The sequence below is a fragment of the Tupaia chinensis genome, unplaced genomic scaffold (genome assembly GCF_000334495.1).
Source record: "Tupaia chinensis unplaced genomic scaffold, TupChi_1.0 Scaffold140356_1, whole genome shotgun sequence".
Classification (NCBI taxonomy): domain Eukaryota; kingdom Metazoa; phylum Chordata; class Mammalia; order Scandentia; family Tupaiidae; genus Tupaia; species Tupaia belangeri.
This window is the reverse complement of record NW_006200233.1, coordinates 575,528-594,918: the sequence shown is the minus strand read 5'-3', so window position 1 is coordinate 594,918 and position 19,391 is coordinate 575,528. Positions and strand designations below refer to the sequence as shown.

Here is a 19,391-nt window from a genome sequence, read left to right as displayed (position 1 = left end):
GCCATGGACGGGGTGTCCGCGCCCAAGCGCCAGGGCCGCACCCTCTACGGCTTCGGCGGCTGAGGTGCTGCCTCCTTTAGCCCCTCCATTTAGAACCAAAAGGCCCTTTTTAGGGCCACCCATGTTTTCACTGTAAAGAGTTATTCACTGAAGTTTATATATAATGTTAATATTAACAAGAGGTGCGTTCCGTTTTTGTGTAAATGCCCTAGAACTCATTTCACAGTTAATGCATATTTACCGGCTTCGGTCTCTGTTTTGTATAGAAAAGTAGATAAACCACATCTGTCAGAAGCTTTTTTGGGAGTTCATTAGACAGTGTAATAGTAGGTTCTCGGTCCTTACCTTGTGTGCAAGGAGCTGTAAATCGCCATAAATGGGCAGGTCCAGAGACTGCAAAGTGAAGGGGATTTAGAGATTATGCTTTAGAAAATAACAGTATTAAATCTTTAAATTCAGAATACAAGATAACGCCTCCTGCTGTTCCTTTTCACCCTAACTAGAAGTCAATTTTTTCTTGAGGTTCTCTGTGTTTTTGCTTTCTTGGTAAGTACATTCAATAATGTCTGAAATACATTTAATAATGTATAAATAGTCTATGGCATTACCCCAACAATACATTAGCTTTACAATGAATATTTCTAATACTCCTTGAGGTTTGGGGAAAGTATATGGAGGGATTTGTATCTTTAATGACTCTGGTCTTTATTTCTTTTCTCTTTTATAATCATCTTTAGCTCATAAACACATGCGTTTAATATGCTAATTGACCTACACAAGTTTTGTTTTATGAAAACCCTTGATTTTCTTAAATGAATTACGATTAAGTTATAATACTTAGAGTTGGAAAATAAAGCACAGCATAGAGCTCTAAGATGTATTTTCTTTAAAAAACTGGTCAACATCTAGTACCTTGTGGAATTTTTCCATTTCAGTAGGCTCCTGGCCCAGTCAGTACTGTCTGTCCTCTGGTAGAGAGGAGACTCTGGGCTACATGAGAATTTGTGTGTCTGCCTGACCTTCAAATGTTGCCAAGTACTGGAACAATTAAGTAGATGAGCCCAAACATGTCTTGAAAGATGTGCTAAGTATTTCCAAAATGCATTATAAAATGAATCACGTTATCAACCCTCCTTGCTAAATAGAGGACCCAGACATTTAGTGTCAGCGCCAATTTCCAGAAGTTACATACAGTTGCTGTTCTCTCCTCAAATACGAATTTGGAAAGGTGAACAAATTCAAGCTGGACAAAACACAAAAATAAGCATCACCCCAAAGGCTCTGTGTGACTGTTTTCTCATGTGTAAATAACAGTACTTATTTTCCACATTTAGAGGTGAAATAAATTGTTAAATTTTTCTATCATGGCATGACACATGGTAAACACTAAGTTTAGGCTACCATTACTATTCTTATTACTCAGCACATTAGAGCAGATCAGAGAATAAGTGGCATTTGAGCCATGGAGACATGTGCTTGGAGTTCCACAGTGCCCGCGGTATTGTCTTCTGTGGCAGTTGGGTAGCTGCTGTTCATTTCTCAGTGATGTCAGGGAAATTATATACCTTTGCAAGGACTGACACAAGGTATGATAAATAATGTGGCCATATTATGTACTCAAGAAATACAATTTTCCTTGTATTTTCTAAAAGACGTCACTGTTTTAAAGTTGTTTCGGGTAAAAACGCCAAAAAATCAACCTTGGGGAAAAAATTAAAACTTCAGAAGTATGTTTGCTAACCACATTAAGGCATTGCTAAATAACAGGTGTAGGTTTTCTTCGCTTCCCTTTTTCAGCTTCTAGGAAATTGATTTTTAGCTACTTGTGCAAATGTCTGGGGCATCCAGATATGTAAGGCCGGGAGAGAAAATAACAAAGTCAAGGGACTTTTTCCAGGGAGGAGAGAATTAATCCAATCTTGGAAGCAGTCCTCATGGTATCTGCCCCTTGTGAATCTTGAATGAGCGGAATCTTGCATGACAGATCCCAAGTGCCTAACTGGGCCTACACTCAAAACGGACAGGGGACCATGTACTGGTGTAACTTACTACCGTTTTCCTGGACAGATGAACCTGAGCTTTATACTTTGTTCTTACATCTTTACAAGTCCATAGTCTGCAACCAGTCACCCAACCACAACGCAACACACCTGTACCACTCATTTGTATAGTTAACCTGCATGGGAATGTGGACAGGTTTCTATTTAAAAAACAAAAAAACAAAAAACTTGTTTGCTCCCAAAAATGCACCTTCGGCTGGTACACACCCCGGTATGTAGCACGTTTTGTAGTTTCCTGGAATCCCAATGTCGGGTCCTCCTACATTTTCCTGTTGGGCCGCAAACTTCTTAGCACCATTGCTTGGGCGTCTTCTGGTTTTTGGCAAGCCTACGTACTACTATTTATTAAATGGTCTCCAGCAAACTCTTCTTTTCCTTAATGCCTGCAGTACTTCCGGAGAAAGCTTCCTTCTTTTTCTGTCACCACACATGTCAGACCGAAGTCTATACCGATAAAAGTTAAAAATTCTAAACTTTCGGGGAAAAACAGTCTTGTCCTTAACTAGCAAGAAACTAGAAAGGAGTACTATAGAAGAAGCGTAAAAGAAAAAAATGTTACAACTAAAATTTCAAATATGCCTCTTCCAAAGAAGGTGTTTACAGACTTTCCCAAGCCTTATTTCTTCTTACGGAAATAAAGGATTGAAAACTGGGCAATTCCGATTGGCTGCGTATAGCCAATTCTGATTGGTGCACTAAATTCTTTATGCAAATAATGTTCTGACTGGCTTTTTTTGGCTCCCTCTTCTTCCCTCCCTGGCAGTTACGGGGGTTTAGTCTAGGTCATTCCAACTGGAGACGTGCATCTGGTGAGCCAATTGGTAGACGCTTGGGCTGTATCTAGTCGGTTACAATGAGAATTCGTAATGCTTAAGATTTGAAAGGTCAAATTCCATAAACATCCACCTAGTATCGGGTAACCATATCACAAACAGAAAGCAAATGCAGATTGCTGGCAGTGATTAGCTCCAATTGTGAGCACAGTGAGTGGCTCTGAAAAGAGCCTTTGGGTTTACAGGGGCGCGGTTGGAGCACCTAATTTACTTGGAGCTGGTGTACTTGGTGACGGCCTTGGTGCCCTCGGACACGGCGTGCTTGGCCAGCTCCCCGGGCAGCAGCAGGCGCACGGCCGTCTGGATCTCCCGCGACGTGATGGTCGAGCGCTTGTTGTAGTGCGCCAGGCGCGACGCCTCGCCCGCGATGCGCTCGAAGATGTCGTTGACGAACGAGTTCATGATGCCCATGGCCTTGGACGAGATGCCCGTGTCGGGGTGCACCTGCTTCAGCACCTTGTACACGTACACCGAGTAGCTCTCCTTGCGGCTGCGCTTGCGCTTCTTGCCGTCCTTCTTCTGCGCCTTGGTCACCGCCTTCTTGGAGCCCTTCTTCGGGGCCGGCGCCGACTTCGCTGGCTCAGGCATCTTCGCTTCAGGTTTTTCCCGAGAAAGAGAAATGAAGCCAGCAGTACAGAGACCACCTTATTTATAGACAGCCTCATGCAAATTAAGGCTTAAGTTTCTGCTTTCTGATTCGCTAATGCTGTGTGGACTAACATGCAAATGACAGGCTGTAGATCTACTTTCCCATTGGTCATCTTCTGAGAGCACTTTTCCAGCAGAATTGGAACTGGGTAGCCAGCAGACAGTTCTGAGGACTGTTTCCCACTGTATATGGAGTTCCCAAATGTAAAGCATGAAGATAGGGCAAGGTATTAAACGGTAGAGAGGGACAGCAAAATACTATTGCTGTAGGGGATAAGACGGAGAAGAAAATCCTATCTAGGGCTCCAGTTCTTGGTACTGGAAAGGAGGGAATCACATTGCTTTCCAGAGAGCACTGATCACAAATAAGTAGTTATTTAATCTAAGTAATGAAAAGAATGGGAAAAAAAATCCCTAAAGAACCTAAAATGGAACCGTTCAGCATTTAACGACTTTATTATTATTCTTTGGCTGAAGTAGACCTCTTAATTCTTCCATTCCCATCTTTTAGCAGAGGAAGTGTCCTTCCTGAGTTTGTTCTTTTCTAAACCTGCTCTTGCCTCCAGTTCTGTTCTAGTCCCCAACCCAGCACTGGGCGTCTATGCAGGCAGTCCAGGGCCCCTGCAGCTGGCTAGCATCCAAAAGGTGCACACTCTTGCATTTGCCCTTGTTTCAGCGAAAAGAAAAGGTCGATATGTTTCCAAATATGTAAATTTCTTAGACAGACTTTTCCCTCATAAAAATTCTCTTTGAAACCAAGAATAGTGATTTATTTTTTTCTATTTTACTTAAGATGAAATTCCAAAATAATGACAGATACTAGCTTAAACGTATTGCAATACAGTCTGAGGTATATTTGCTCTAAGATTGTGGTCTCATCGAGGTTTTCTAGGTTTGCTTTTGACTTTCTTAGAGAAGTGTATGTCAGATCTGGAATATATACAATACTTTATCTTTTAATGATGTTGGTGGCATGGTGGTTGGGGCACAGGACTACCATAGGTCTGACTGCTGTTTGACTCCTGGACCTGACAGCTTGCTTTCTCACCATCCCACCAACCCCTTCTCCCAACTCCCCCCTGCCCTGCCCCTGCCCCAGCACACCTGCTCTATATCAAAAATAATGACAATGACAATAATAAATAAAGGCAAATAATTCTTTTCTTAAAGAATTATTTTATTTAACTTTATTTATTTATTCATTTAATTTGACCAAAGAGGGACTAAGTGATTGAGGGAGAGATAAAGTGAGAAAGCAAGCTGCCAGGTCCGGGACTTAAGGCAGGGTCGGCCATGTGGGAGTCAAGTGCCCTTAACCACCGTGTTACCTGCCAGCCCCATATAATTCTTTTTAAAAAAAAAAAAGTAAAATAATATATGTAATAAAATATCCTTTCGAGGGTTCTCCTCTTATTTGAAAACAACTTATACATGAATTTAAAACAGAATAAAAAGATTAAGATGAAGAGAAAATATGCCTAGGAAATGGAGATTGAGTGTGTGCAAGTATAATCAGATTAATATCAGATAAAATATACTTTGAAGCTAAAAGTACTAGCAGTGATGAATAGGACACTGGAAAGATATTCATGCTCACCTTTGAACACAGATATTCTGGAGAGCCGTCCTGAAGCAAGATATTTCAGGACTAGAGGAACCACTCGCCAGCACTTTGTGGCGTACGTGCCAAAGGAAAAGAAGTTCCTTGAAACCCCTCAGAAGAGAACCCAAGAGCTGCAATTATTTTCATCTAATCAGCGAGAAATGAGGACATCCGGACACCCACATTTATGGGATTTTATCGATTACACTGGCAGCCTATGGGGGCTTATGTCTTTCGAAAGCCTGCATCCCCAAGTGAAAGGAGAGGGCTTATACAGGCAGCGTTCACAACCAATTCCCCGGTGATGTGCTGATTGCAACGGAAACTGAGGGGGGCGTCGGGAGGAGAGGGAGTGGGGTTCTCATGGGAAAGCAGTTCCAGAAGCAGAATCAAGCAGGTTTTATCTCCAGACTGTTGTTTAATGGTCCCCATGGCTCTGGGTAGGGGTCTGGTGACTGGTGGTTACATTGTCAAGGAACCCCTACACAAAAGGGATTCGGGTACACAGCTTAGTAAGACTATTAATCACTCTGGGGAACAGAGGGGAGCAAGCCTAACAGAGATCAAAGATGGAGGCGCGCCTGCTTCAAAATTATGTGGATGAACACACCAGTCCTGACTTCCTGGGGCCAACGCCATTGTCAGGTTCTAAGAGCCGGGAACCAAGGCCTCTGCTAGGGGAAGCCAAGTCTGGGCTGGGACTCGGCACTCCAGACAAGGCATAGGGCCGGGTTCTGAGAAAGGGGAGGCTGGAGGCCGAAAGCTAGCAAACGTTTCAAGGAGAATATCTGTTTGCCCCACAGGGCTCTGAGTGGCAGTTGCAGAAATGTGCTCCAGGACTGAACCCTCCTCCGGGGTTTGGGAGGGGAACATCCTGAAATCAAAGTGACGCATGTCCACGGTGCCCCTGATGACCCACAAAGGCAAACATAAACCCGGGTGAAGCATCTTGAAACCTAGTTTTCTATACCTACACTGAATCTTCAGCAGCCCCAACTGGCAGAATTGGAATGATAATTTTATTATTTTAGCTTATTTGGAGAGGTTTTTCCTGTCGGGCATGTGCACTCGCCAGAAAGAGGCAGAAAACGAGAAATCACCCCTCAAGGGGGATGGCCACGCTGAAATCCCTTCTCCTCCATTCTCCTCTCAGGATCTTGGGCACACCAGCATGAGTTTAAGCCACAGTGTCTGGGACTTGAACTACAGTTGACTACATGGGAGTCCAGCGACATAGTCATTACGCTAACTGCTGGTCCCAGAAGAAGAGTTTTAAATGTACAATTGTAGGGTAACCTTTAAATATACTACTCTTAGAAACTCATACAACAAACAAAATGAAATGCTCATGGTTACTACAGAGGATTTGAACCACACAGTAGAAGTTAATCTACCACTCCTGCACTTAACTCATAAAGGACATGCCATTTTTTTCGAAGTGCACATTGAAAGATTTCAAAAATTCAGTGCTGGCTTCAGAAAAATTGCAATAGATACCAAAGAATCAATTTCGTACACTTTGCATTCTTATATCATAATCTAGTAGGATAGCAATAGGAAGCGTTTTTAATATAGTAATAGCCATAAAACACTCTCTTCATGTGCTTGAAAACTATAAGTCACATTCCTAAAAAACCATGGGTTAGATTCAAAATCATGAGGAAAACATGTATATTGAGATGTAAACGTGAAGAATAACACATAAGAAATGTATAGGTTATATCTCAAATGGTATTAAGGAAAATCTATCAAAGAATATATCAAAGCAAAAGAAACACTGAAGATATATAAATTAGATATTTAACAAAAGAAACTTTAAAAAGAACAAGAGACTAAATCAAAATGAATTAGAAAGGCATTTTAAAAGAACAATAATTAAATATAAAAATAGAGATGACTCATAAACCAAAAGCTTGTTCTTTGGGGGGAAAAAATGTGTGAGAGGAAGATTAAAGGAGTAAGGAAGGGTAAGTAACTACCAAAAGTGAGATTCTAAGAACCACAATAGAGGGCCCAGTCTCTTTCTGGCAAGCCCACGTGTCCTCTCACTGTGTCTTTCTGGCAAGGCCATGTGTCCTATGGCAAAAATTTAAAAAATAAAAGAATTACAAGAGAATGTGAAGGATAACTTTCCCCCCCAAAAGTAAACTTGGCAGAAAATAATTATTTTAAGAAGACAATAAGCAAATTGAATAAATTATTAAAGAAATAGGATGGCCAGAGTAAAAAAAAAAATTAACCTTTCCTATGGTCCTCAATACAAATGATATCAATCCCAGCTGAATTTTACAAGTTTCAGTAAATTAAAAAAAATTAATGATCCCTCTTTTACAGAACCTCATTTAAGAGGGAAAATACCTCATACTCATTTTCCTTTTTTAAAAGTATATTTCTGGGACCAGCAGTTAGCATAATGGCCATGTCGCTGGACTCCTATGTAGTCGACTCCAGTTCAAGTCCTGGCACACACGCACATGCGCCCGGCGTGAGTTTTAAGCCACCAGGTCCAGGACATGAACCACGGTCGACTACGTGGGAGTCCAGCCACATAGCCATTTCGCTAACTGCTGGTTCCCCACACGACTGTTTTGCACATGGGTAGTTCCTTGGCGAAATGCCAGCAGAACACTGGCATCCTTTATGACAGTACGAAGATCCTGAGGAGTCTAAATCCAGGAATGAAGTTCCCTGAAGGTACGTGAATAAAATTATGAAGTTCCACTGAAGGACACAAAACGAGATCGACTTAGTGGGATAGGGATATACCCTGTTAATGCTTTGTGGTGACTCAAAATGCTGAATGTTCATATATTCCAAAATTAGTTAGACAACGTGATGCCGAATAAACCTTTGTGGATATTTGGTAGAGCATTGTGAAAATTATGTTAATAATAAAAAATATATGGGACAACCCCCCCCCCCCACAAAAAAAAGCAAACAGCGACTGTGGTGGGCCTTGTCTTAGTACATGTGAAGGCCTATAATCCCACAGTATTCAACAGTGTGCCACTGGACCGGGTACAGACAGCAGGTGGACCGGGTACAGACAGCAGGTGAGCTATTTTCTGGGAGCCCCCTTGCTGACCATTTCTAACTGCCTGTAAATAATCCTTTGGGGGATTTTTTTTTTTTTTTTGAGAGGTTTTTGCGATAAGGCGCGTGCGCTCGCCAGACAGACAGAGAGACAGAGAGACAGAAAGTGAGAAATCACCCCCCAGGGGGGATGGCCATGCCGCAATCCCCTCTCCTCCATTCTTCTCTCGGGATCTTGGGCACGCACGCACACGCGCCGGGCGTGAGTTTTTTAAGCCACCAGGTCCGGGATGCAAACCACAGTCGACTACATGGGAGTCCAGCGACATAGACATTATGCTAACTGCTGGTCCCTGGGGAATATTTTGTCTTTGAGTCTCAGCATCTGTATCTTTGATTGCTGAAGGTGAGGGAAATGAGTATGTTAAAATATTTCTCAGATCCTAAACTCAATTCACATAGCTAGGGAAAGGATCCTGGTGGACCTAAGGTGCAGAGAAGGAGCTTCAAATGTGAACACAGCACCAGGAGGTGGAGCAGGATGAGACGGTGGCTGAGGACAGGAGCTGGCAACTGCGTGATGTGAGCGTGCATGTGAGATGTGGGAGAGGAGTCCCTCTCTAGCAGTATAACTGAGGTGTGGGGGAGTGACAATGGAAACCTTAGTGCTCTTGTGCAAAGCAAGATTTTGTTTTTACCTATTATCTATTTTCTGAGGTGCCAAAAGACATCCCTAGTGCAATGGTGAGAAAGACCACAGCTCACGGGCCTGGGTCGGAATGTCAACACTAAGCAAGTAAGTTATATTACCCTTCACTTGGTATACTCATGGGTCAAACTGGGAAGCTGCGTGGATGTGTGATGAAGCTTAAGTGAGTTAATTTCTCGAAAGCACTTAGAAAAATACGCTTGGGTGTTTGCTTAAAAAAAAAATTAAACTTACTCAGAAGTGCTGTCTGCTATGTGCACCCCCGGCTGCACTGTCTTTCTTGGGCACTAGGCACTTTTTCCTTCTGCCCCCTACCCTACTTAAATAACAGCAGTATTATTAAATTTTGGAACGCTTTCTCTTACCTAGAACCTCATTTTTTTCCTTTTGATTTGCGAAGACTTCCAAGTATTTTTGTGAGTGTCAAAGTGCTGTGGGCCCGCGGGCCCTGCGTGCACCCGAGGACGAAATTAAAGGCTCCCATAAACAGCCACTCAGTCAGGACAACCATCGGGGCTGCACAAGCGAGCCGGCCTGGGAGCCACGAGCCGCTGGAGAGGAGGGGAGACGCCACCTCCCCGAGAAGAACGCGGGGACACTGAGTCTGCATTTCGTCCTGCTCCCTGCCCTCCCCTTAGGTCCGTCCGCTTCGGTTCGGTCCTTCATTAGAAGAGACCAAGGGAGTCTGCTGCCCGCTCCTCGGTCTTCGGTTTTTATTTGTAGATGACCCAGTGCACTGTTCAGGTTCCACGCATTCAGTGGCTGCCCAGAGAGGGCGACAGGTCGGTGTGTCACGGACCGCGAAGGGCAGGACAGCTGCAACCCGGAGTCAACACAGACGAGGACGTAGGCTGCCGTACAGGCGAGAGGCGTGGCGTAGATGAGCGTGGGCGTAACGTCAGGGCATGACGTCAGCGCGTCGGGGAGCGTGCCAAAGGCCCCGTGAGCGCCCGGCTGCGGGGGCGTGGCTGAACAGCGTAAGGAGGAGCCAGGGAGAGGGGGCGTGGCGTTGCGGCCCTATGAGGGCCCGGCGTGAGGGGGCGTGGCTGAATGGACCTACGAGGGCCGGCGGGAGGGGGCGTGTCAGGACGGCCGTCCCAGGAAGGCAGCGTGAGGGGCGAGACGCCCAGTAAGGGACCCCGCGCGGTGGGGCAAGGCGGGCTCCGAGGTTCGTTTCCCCCTAGCTCACGCCCTCGGTGAGGACAGACTATAACAATTTGGAGCCCTTTTACCTCCAAATCTCTGTGGTATTTTTTCGGGGTTGTATGGCTATTTGGTAATAGCAGTTCATGGCAATTCCGAGACCATTAAAACGAAGTTATGCAAATGTGACCCAGGACTAGCAGCATCGCAGGGGTAATTTAGGAATGCAAATCATCAGCTGATATTCCCGGTCCATTGAATTAGAAACTCCCGGAGTGACACCTAGCAATGTGTTTTTAAAAACCCTTCAGGTGGTATGGTGCTCACTCAAGCTTGAGACTGGTTCAAAGGATTGTGTTTTCCTTATTTCAGATACTGGAAGGGACCTCTCAAAGCGCAGCTTAGCTAAACTAAGCTTTTTGCTTTCAGAATCTTGACCCAAGCCAAGACAGTACATAGTCTTATCCACTGAGAAAAACGGTGAAGACAGAAAGGTTCGTAGGTAGGTGTCTAGGAAGGGGAGGCCTTCAGAGAAAGACTGAATCAAACGAATGCAGAATTCGAATCGTCCATAAGTTTTGTTAATCAAGACATTTAAGTTGTGAACTCTTTTTCCATCTTCTCAGTTAGATTTTTCCTAGCAAAGGTAGGCCATGGTAAATAATAAATTCCTAGCAACTAGACTTGTACCAGGAATACTTTTTTATACAATACAAACAAAATAAAATAAAAAAGTTAACGCACGTTAGGTCTCTCAGGAAAAGATCTTGTAATAAATGAGTGTGCAGCAAGCCCAGAGGGCTTGGATTTGGGTGGGATATGGACACAAGCCAGTCATTCTCGGGCAGATCAGAGTTGTCATACATCATAACTTCTATGGGCCGACTCACATGTTCAGTTATTCCATGCATTAATTTCTTCTTTGCATTCATCTCTCCCTGACTGTAGTAATGAAAAGGGTCTATTTGCTAGGTGCCATCTTGCTATCAACAGTATTATTTGCTATTCACAGGAGAGGGGTGTGTTTACATTTGCTCATATATCGTCAGAAACCTTCGCCCTGGTTTCCCACACCTCGGTCATTATTAGTTAGGTAATGGCTCAGATCACGCTGGGTCAAGAGATACCCATGAGTGATGTTTCGCTTTGTTCTGTTTTTTAATTTCCCAACTACTCTTCTTGGTGGGGATTCCAGTAGTTCTAAAGCTCATATTCTCTCCCTTTAAATTTTGATCTGAAGAGGTTTTAGCACACAGGTTTTCATTTTAACTCAGTGGCAAGGGAAATGTCATGGTTGCTAAGACCTGCTTACTGAGTGTCATCACTGTTTCATGAGCATTGCGTGCATTATCACATTTAATCGCCAGAATAACTCTAAGATAGAGTCTATTGTTAGTCTCTCTATAAAGATGGGGAGACAGAGACCTGGAAAGCCCGAGTCACTCACTCAGCGAAGCCCGAGGAGTGAGGGCCCGGCCCCACCCCTGCTGCAGACATGCGCTTGCTAAGGCCGGGTCTCCTGGAGCCCATGCAGTGGGAACAGCGTTAGGGATCAGGGATCGAGAGGTCAGTGGTGAAAACCACCAGACCTCTGCCTTTAGGACTTTAAGCCTCGAGAATGGGAAGGGGTGGCAAATGATGAACACACAGTACACGTGTGCTCCTTAGTGCCCGGTATGAGGAAGAGAAGGAGGGCCAAGTGAAGAATGGGAATGTAAGGGTGCCATTTTCCACTTGCTGGTCAGGGCAGCCTCTCGGATGTGGTGACATTTGGGTCAACTCACTCAACCCAAAGCCCAAGAAATGAGGGAATATTGCAGCTGTTACGTGATAGGTGTTACCCTCGGCCGAGACTCTGCCTGAGGTCCATCCCCCACCAACCTCTTTTCCTTTCTCCTCCCACGTTCTGCTGTGGGTTTCTCTCTGGTCTCTAAGTTTGTTGTCTCCCTTTCATAGTAACAGTTTGCTTTGTCCATTCCTTTCCAAGTTCTTTCTGATCCCTCTCACCTTTCTTCTCCCAAGCACCTCCAGGAAAAGCTATAATTTGACTGTGAGATTTATCATCTATCATTGTGCTTTTGTGAAGTACAGAGTAGTATTCATGATCAAACAATTTATTTATTTTATGCCACAGGGCATATGTGCTGGCCTGAGATAGAGAGAGAGGGAAAGTGAGAAATCACCCCCTGGACGGATGGCCATGCTGCAATCCTTTCCCCTCGATCCTCCTCTCATGATTGGGGGCACACATGCACATGCTCCTAGCGTGATTTTCAAGCCACCACATCAGGGACTTGAACCATACAATAGAGAGGATCCAGCACATGGTCTGCTGGCTCCATTATCAGACTTCTAAACAAAAGTAAGAAACAAAGTGTCTGTCTATTTTCTACAATTCCTGTTCCCTTCATACGGTATAAAGTTTCATGCTTTATGGAAGGAAAAAGCACTGAAGTGCTGCGGCTCGGGAGTAGCCGTTTTTCCCTCCTGCTATTCGGCCCTCAGTACCCGTGCTGACGAAACCGGGTTCAAGGACGTGGCCCCCAGAACTGAGCTCTGCCTCGCGGGTCTTTGAAAACTTCACGGTCATTTCCCATGAACATACGTCCTCACTCTGTGTATGAAGAGTATGCTACTTCACTTTTCTGCACCAAAATAAACTTGTACTTGAATTCCATGAATCTTTTGAGGTTCCCTAGTATTGTCAGGTGTCCGTAACGGCAAGTGTTAGCGTGTTTGAAACATCTTACAGTCGACTCCCTGTGTCTGCTCTGGGCTGACTGTGATCTGTCCCCTGTTGTAATAATAAGCTGTAGCCTTCAGCGCGCTAGTTTAGTGCGTCTCTTAAGTTGTGGCAAATGACTGGATGTGAGGGTAGTTTTGGAGACCCCAAATTCTGCAGTTGGATTCAGACATAGGGCAGTCTTATGGACTGTTTCTGAATTTCAAATTATGTCACAACAATATTAATATTTAACAATTTCAAAATCGGGAACTTTTCTGTCTGAATGTAATGAGTTTGGCATCCCAGTGTGAACTCAGGGCCATTCGTTTCCTTGCAGGTTTTCAACGTAAGAGAAATAGGTTTCTAGGCCTTAAGAAAGAGAAAGGGAATAAAGCCACCTGCCGCCAACCTCCTCTACCTCCCGCCTGAGGCCCCAGGACAGCCTCAGCTCTGCATCTCCAGTGCCCAAGCCGCCGGCGAGCCCAGGGACGGTCTGTGACTCTCCAGTACGACTGGCTCATAAATACACGCTGCAGATGAAAGCCGCACTGCCACACACTGGCAAGGCTGGCATCCCTCGGTGATCAGTTCCAGTCCTCGACAGGGAGTTCTCTCCTGTCTGCCTTTGCTAACGTGTTACTCTTACCTTCTACTTTCAACATTTTAAAAAACTTTTACCCAGTCCTCAAGTTTCCATCCTAGGCACAACATGGAATAAAGTTACCTTTAACGTCTTCAATTTTAAATGGTTTTAAAAATAGTATTGTTTTCTCCTGTTTTCATACTACACTGTATTTTCTGGGGGGTTCATTTTTTATTGTAAATACTTATTTTTCTCCTTTAGTTTTTGGACGTTTGAATCATAGTCATGCACCTGAGATCAGCTTCCAGATTGCTGTGCGTTTCTCAGATCAGTTAGTTCCATACATTCAGCACGTTCTGCAAGTCCCCGCTGTTTGTGGAGACTGCAGAGCCTGTGTTTGGCCCTCTACCGCCTCGGTAAGAAAGCCACCAGGGAATGAAGGCAAGGTTTTATTGGCCTTTGCCTCTGTAGACACTGCTCAATTATAGTCTAAACTATTGAAATTCTTTCATGTCTACCATTTACAAAGGTATCAGGCCCGAGTTTTATTGGCGGTTTCTTTCTAATTTCCAAAACACAAATAATATTTGCATTCAAATATTTCATGCATAAAGACCACCATGTATTGGTGTTAAACAATGTCTTTTTTTTTTTTTTTTTCCATCCTTACCTCAGAAGTGGAGCCTAATTTCCTTTAGGAGCGTGTCGGACCTGGATGACTGTAAGGACAGACGCAGATGTGGCACCGTGGCTTTCCAAGGCTTCCGCACACAGGGCTGCCATCCCTTCCTCCCACATTTACTCTATGATTTCTCTCCCTTTGGGAGTGACGGCCACCATGTTTGAGGGTGAGTCAACCCACCAGCCCCCAGAGAGGGGTCCTTCAAGGACCGGAGGCCTCCAGTGACAGCCAGCTCTAACTTGTCAGGTACTCGAGTATGTCAGCCTGGACAGTGAAGCCTTCGATGACCAGGTGCCACCCACGTCGGATGTCAGCCTCAGGGCATGCCTTGACTGTGTGCACCCGCTGTGCATGTCCCTCTGGAGTCCTGACACAGAGAAATGGGAGGAGACACATGAGTTTATAAAGTGGCCGTAAGATTAATGGCAAAACCCACCAAGGTAATAAACCCCAAAGAAAAATCATACACAATTTTATATATGAACATAAATGGAAGCAAAACGTCCGTGTAAATTATCAAGCAAATTTATCCAGCCATTGTTGAAGATAATACACCATGACCAAATTCAGTATAGTCTGGGAATGCAAATATGGATCACCCTTATGAAGCCTACTTATGGTTCACTGTAACCAAAGGAGGGAAAGTGATGATGACATCTGACACCCAGAAACGACTGGATAGAATTCATAGAGCATTCCTACCAAAATGTGCTAAATAAGAGTGACTTCATCAACACAGTAGAAACTGCATACCCACACCAGTGAACACACACATGCAAATACTAGTAGAAATCCTGAACTACTAAAGCCATTTCTGTGAAAAAGAGGAGATAAAACAATGCCTGCCAGTGTACCTAATGTGGCATATTGCTTATGATTTTAGCTAACACAGTTAGGAAGACAAAGCAACCAACAGAATCTGCAACAGAAAAGAACATATTTTTATTTGCTACTGATCATGTAAGCAATGCAAATCAAGACAGCCCATTAAATATTAGAACAAACAGGATTTGATAAAGTCACCTAGAACTGTAATACTTGTAAATAATCGATGACCTGTTTTGGCTCCTCAGTTTGGCACTTGGTTAAATGTCACCAGAAACCACATAGTAACCAGGGTCTGAGTTCAAGCACCTTCCACTTGAAATATAATCAACTGCCTGATTGTTCTACATGTAGAATTGCAACAAAGTTTTAATCTGATGCATTTTATCATTTTGTAACAAGACACACAAGTCATGAAAATCAGTATTACATTTGTTGCAAAAATTTATAAGGGGGCCAGTGGGTGGTGTAGTGGCTAAGGTGCTGGACTCCCACATGGCTGACCATGCTGAGTCCCCGATCTGGTGGCTTGATGATCACACTGGATGTGTGTGCATGGGTGCACAAAATTCCAGGAGGAAAATGGAGAAGGGATTGCAGGCTGGCCATTCCCCTTGGGGGTAATTTCTCACTTTCCCTCTCACTGTCTCTGTCTCTCTCTGGCAAGCACACACCCTGTGGTAAAAACCTTATCCTAAACAAATGACAGAGCGTACTTGACAGTGTCACACATTGACTTCCTTTTTGTTGTACCAGTTTCCACTCCACTTATTTTTAATTATAGGGGTAATACATCAATGCTAGAAAATTCCAGCCATGATCTTGTAAATCTCACCCCTCCTCATTCTCGCCAGTGGTCCTCCGGGCACTGTGATTAGATGCATCGCAGATCCTACCAGCTCCAGGTCTCCTACCCTCACGTCTACACTCTTCTCTGCATTTCGGATCTTTCCTTAAGGTGTGCGTACATAGTTCATTAACTTTCTTCTGGGTCCAAATGACCACTAAAACCATAATGTAGGATTTTAATTTTAAGTCCAGGTTGTAATTAATTCTACATGTTTATTTTCTAGAGTTTTTATTTGGTTCTGTTTTCACGTCTATGTCATCAGTCTTTGTATTCAGTCCCTCAATATATTTGGAACAGTCTGTTTATTTTTTTAAATAAATAAAAGTAAATAAATAGACAAGAAATTAAAAAAAAATTAAAGCCAAGTGAATTGGTCCTGCGAGGCCTGTGTCTGCAAACTCCCTCCTCACCGCCATTGCTCCCACGGTCGGCTGCTCTTCTTGCTCCCGCTCCCTCATTTCCCGGGGTGTTCAGCTAATTTGGACTGTGAACATGCTCATGCAACTCCTTTGGTATTCTATCTATAGTACTTGTTGAGTCCTACCATAAAGCTTGTTCCTCCAGAGATGGTTGCTGTTTGCTTCGACCAGGTGCTCAGAGGCACCGGTCCAGTTGGGCTGACCCCGAATCGCGCCGTGTGGGGTGTGGGTGTCTGAGTCACTGCCATCCCAGTACTGGAAGGACTCAGCCATGGCTGGGTCCTCGCTGTACTCGAGTGGGAGGACCCGGTCCTCCTCAGCCCAGGCCAGAGCAGAGTCCTCGCAGTCCCTGGTGGGGAGCCTGTGTGTAACTGTATGTGTGCATCTGAGCCCCCTCCACCCTTCTGCTCAGGTGAGGACTTCCTGTCACGCTTGACACCTTGGTCAGATTCCACGTGGCAGCCTGGAACTGCAGCTCAGGTCTGGCTGGAGCCACTGTGGTGTGCCTGGCCCCGAGTCCTGGCTTTCTCAGCCAATCTTTGTTGCTCTGAGGAATTTATAAACCATTATCAAGGTTCTGAGTAGTCCATCAGGGTACCAAGCTTGCCACGTTATGGAAAACCGATCTCTGAATCCGTGAGGCCGTTTGTGACACTGTGAGGACACCGGTCTCTCATTTCTCCCTGGCCCACGTCGCCCCCATGGAAATCCTTGGCAGTCTCTCCGTCTTTTCCTACTTTTCCTCCATAACCCATTCCCAGCAGCAAAACCTTTTAGCCAGCTTCCCTGGGCAGAATAAGCTGTCTGGCCACAGGATTTCGTTCCCCTTCCACTCAGTCCTTGGTGGGGACTCCAGGAAGGGCGAGCCAACTGGAAAGGGGAGCTTGTCCTTGGGGCCCTAGAGCCCAGCATCAGTCAGACACCTGCGTGGGCTGACTAGTGGGCCTCCTGTTAGCAGAAAACTTCCAAGCTGAGTGTTCGAGAGACTAAGGCTCTCCAAGGGATAAGGGAGGTGGTGCCTGACATAGTTTGAAGAGGCTTCCATGATGGCTTCACTACGAGCCACAAACCAACCCGGACCTTGGAAATCGTCCTGTGAAACCATCCTCAGCCTTTGTGACATTATGATACACCGAGATGGTGAAAATGAGAGCAGGCTCTTTGGGCTCAGGGCTGTGAGCCGGGACCCCGGATCAGCTCCAGCCGGCAGACCAGCGCAAGAAATGGAAAGCCCGTGGGAGACACTTTCCGTTTACACTGGTCTCTCCTTTGGGACACTCAACGACTGGGAGAGCACGCATGTGCTGCACTGGGCACTCAAGGTGGGGTGACCACTATCCCCTCACTTTGCAAGTGTTCTTAATGGACCAACAGGAAAGAGGGTAGCGTGGTTCCCTATCCGGCGTGAGAAGTCCAAAATTCTCTTGGAATGAAAAAGATTACAACTCATTTATTGAGAGCATGCATGGCTCTGAAAAGAGCCTTTTGGGGTTAGGTGTAAAAACACTTACTTGTCGGTATCACTTGGCGCTGGTGTACTTGGTGACGGCCTTGGTGCCCTCGGACACGGCGTGCTTGGCCAGCTCCCCGGGCAGCAGCAGGCGCACGGCCGTCTGGATCTCCCGCGACGTGATGGTCGAGCGCTTGTTGTAGTGCGCCAGGCGCGACGCCTCGCCCGCGATGCGCTCGAAGATGTCGTTGACGAACGAGTTCATGATGCCCATGGCCTTGGACGAGATGCCCGTGTCGGGGTGCACCTGCTTGAGCACCTTGTACACGTACACCGAGTAGCTCTCCTTGCGGCTGCGCTTGCGCTTCTTGCCGTCCTTCTTCTGCGCCTTGGTCACCGCCTTCTTGGAGCCCTTCTTCGGGCCGGCGCCGACTTTGTAGGATCCGGCATCCTAGCGCTGAAAACTACAACGTTATGGACAAACACCTGAGGAAAGTGTCACAACCCGCCCACTTCGCCCCCGCCAGGCCACATTCATTTATAAACGCGGTATTCAAATGAGGCTAATAAGATTTGGCTTGTGATTGGGTTACTTCTAGCGTGTCGTCACCAATGCCAATGGCACTGGCACTGAAATGCTTACTTTCTCATTGGTCATTTAGTTACTTTACTTTGGCCCAATCAAAAAGCTCAGACTAGGCTACCCGAAGCTACTATAAATAAGCCTCCAAGCCCGAGCTCACGGCTTCTCGTTCGGAGGACGCTCTTTAGTTTGGGGAGCTTTTTGTCTCAAGGACTCCCCGGGAACACAGGGAACTTCTATGCTCCTCAGCCGTATACCTGCAGGTGGCGGTGAGAGAGGCGTTGTGTCCCTGCCGAGTAACCAGGCGTAGGGGACGCCCTTCCTCATGGAAGGGACAATCCGCGCGTTAGGATACAACTCTAGGGCACCGTGCCGGCCCTGTGTGTACAACCCTATTCTTGGCCTGACCCGTGATCCCAAACGGTTGCGCCCTGCGTTACCGCCAGCCAGCTTGGCAGCAATAAAGTGAAGTGCCGTTGCAGCAGCTCATTCGCTCGAGCGCAGGTCGTCCCCACTCCCCCGACCTGTCTCCGGGGACCCGCCCCTCCAGGCGTCTCCCTCCCAGCCACGCCCCCTGCAAGTGTGCAACAGCTCTTTCACTGAGACTTGTGGGTGGCTCTGAAAAGAGCCTTTGGGTTGTGTCGAGCTAGGATGAAGTTGGCCCAAGAACTTCCTATTTCTTCCTGGCTGCCGCCTTCTTCGGCTTGGCTGCCTTGGGCTTGGCGGCTTTCGGCTTAGCAGCTTTGGGCTTCACCGCTTTGGCCTTCGCGGGGCTCTTGGGCGCCTTCTTCGCCTTGGCTGCTTTCGCCTTCTTCGGGCTCTTAGCCTTTTTGGCTCCTGCAGCCGCTGCCGGCTTCTTGGCCTTCTTCGGGGTCTTCTTGGCGCTCTTCTTGGGGGTGGCCGCGCCCGTCGCCTTCTTGGGCTTCTTGGCGGCCCCGGCGGGCTTCTTGGCCTTGGCCGCGCCCGCCTTCTTGGCCTTGGGCTTGGCCTCCCCGGAGGCCGCCTTCTTGTTGAGCTTGAAGGAGCCCGAGGCGCCGGTGCCCTTGGTCTGCACCAGGGTGCCCTTGCTCACCAGGCTCTTGAGGCCCAGCTTGATGCGGCTGTTGTTCTTCTCCACGTCGTAGCCCGCGGCCGCCAGCGCCTTCTTGAGCGCGGCCAGCGACATGCCAGCTCGCTCCTGCGACGCGGACAGAGCTTCCGTGATCAGCTTCGACAACGACAGGGCCGGCGTCCTCCCACCGGCCC

At 46.2% G+C, this 19,391-nt stretch overlaps 2 protein-coding genes and 1 pseudogene across 2 annotated transcripts in view; 1 reads left to right on the top strand and 2 right to left on the bottom strand.

Annotated features, from left to right (window-relative positions):
* The window catches only part of LOC102479534 (histone H4), a 2,232-nt gene extending 1,747 nt beyond the window's left edge, over window positions 1-485 (top strand). The window contains exon 2 of the mRNA XM_006162656.3: window positions 42-485. Within this exon, the coding sequence (XP_006162718.1) occupies window positions 42-63 (22 nt within the window). The 3' untranslated portion in view covers window positions 64-485. The remainder of the gene's footprint in view (window positions 1-41) is intronic.
* Window positions 486-3,046: 2,561 nt separating this feature from the next.
* Window positions 3,047-3,512, bottom strand: LOC102479125 (histone H2B type 1). Its single transcript, XM_014593349.2, has one exon. It carries the CDS (start codon window positions 3,479-3,481, stop codon window positions 3,101-3,103), a length of 381 nt encoding a protein of 126 aa, XP_014448835.1. The 5' UTR covers window positions 3,482-3,512; the 3' UTR covers window positions 3,047-3,100.
* Window positions 3,513-13,980: 10,468 nt separating this feature from the next.
* Window positions 13,981-18,654, bottom strand: LOC102478711 (histone H2B type 1-M-like; annotated as a pseudogene).
* Between the last annotated feature and the right edge of the window lie 737 nt (window positions 18,655-19,391).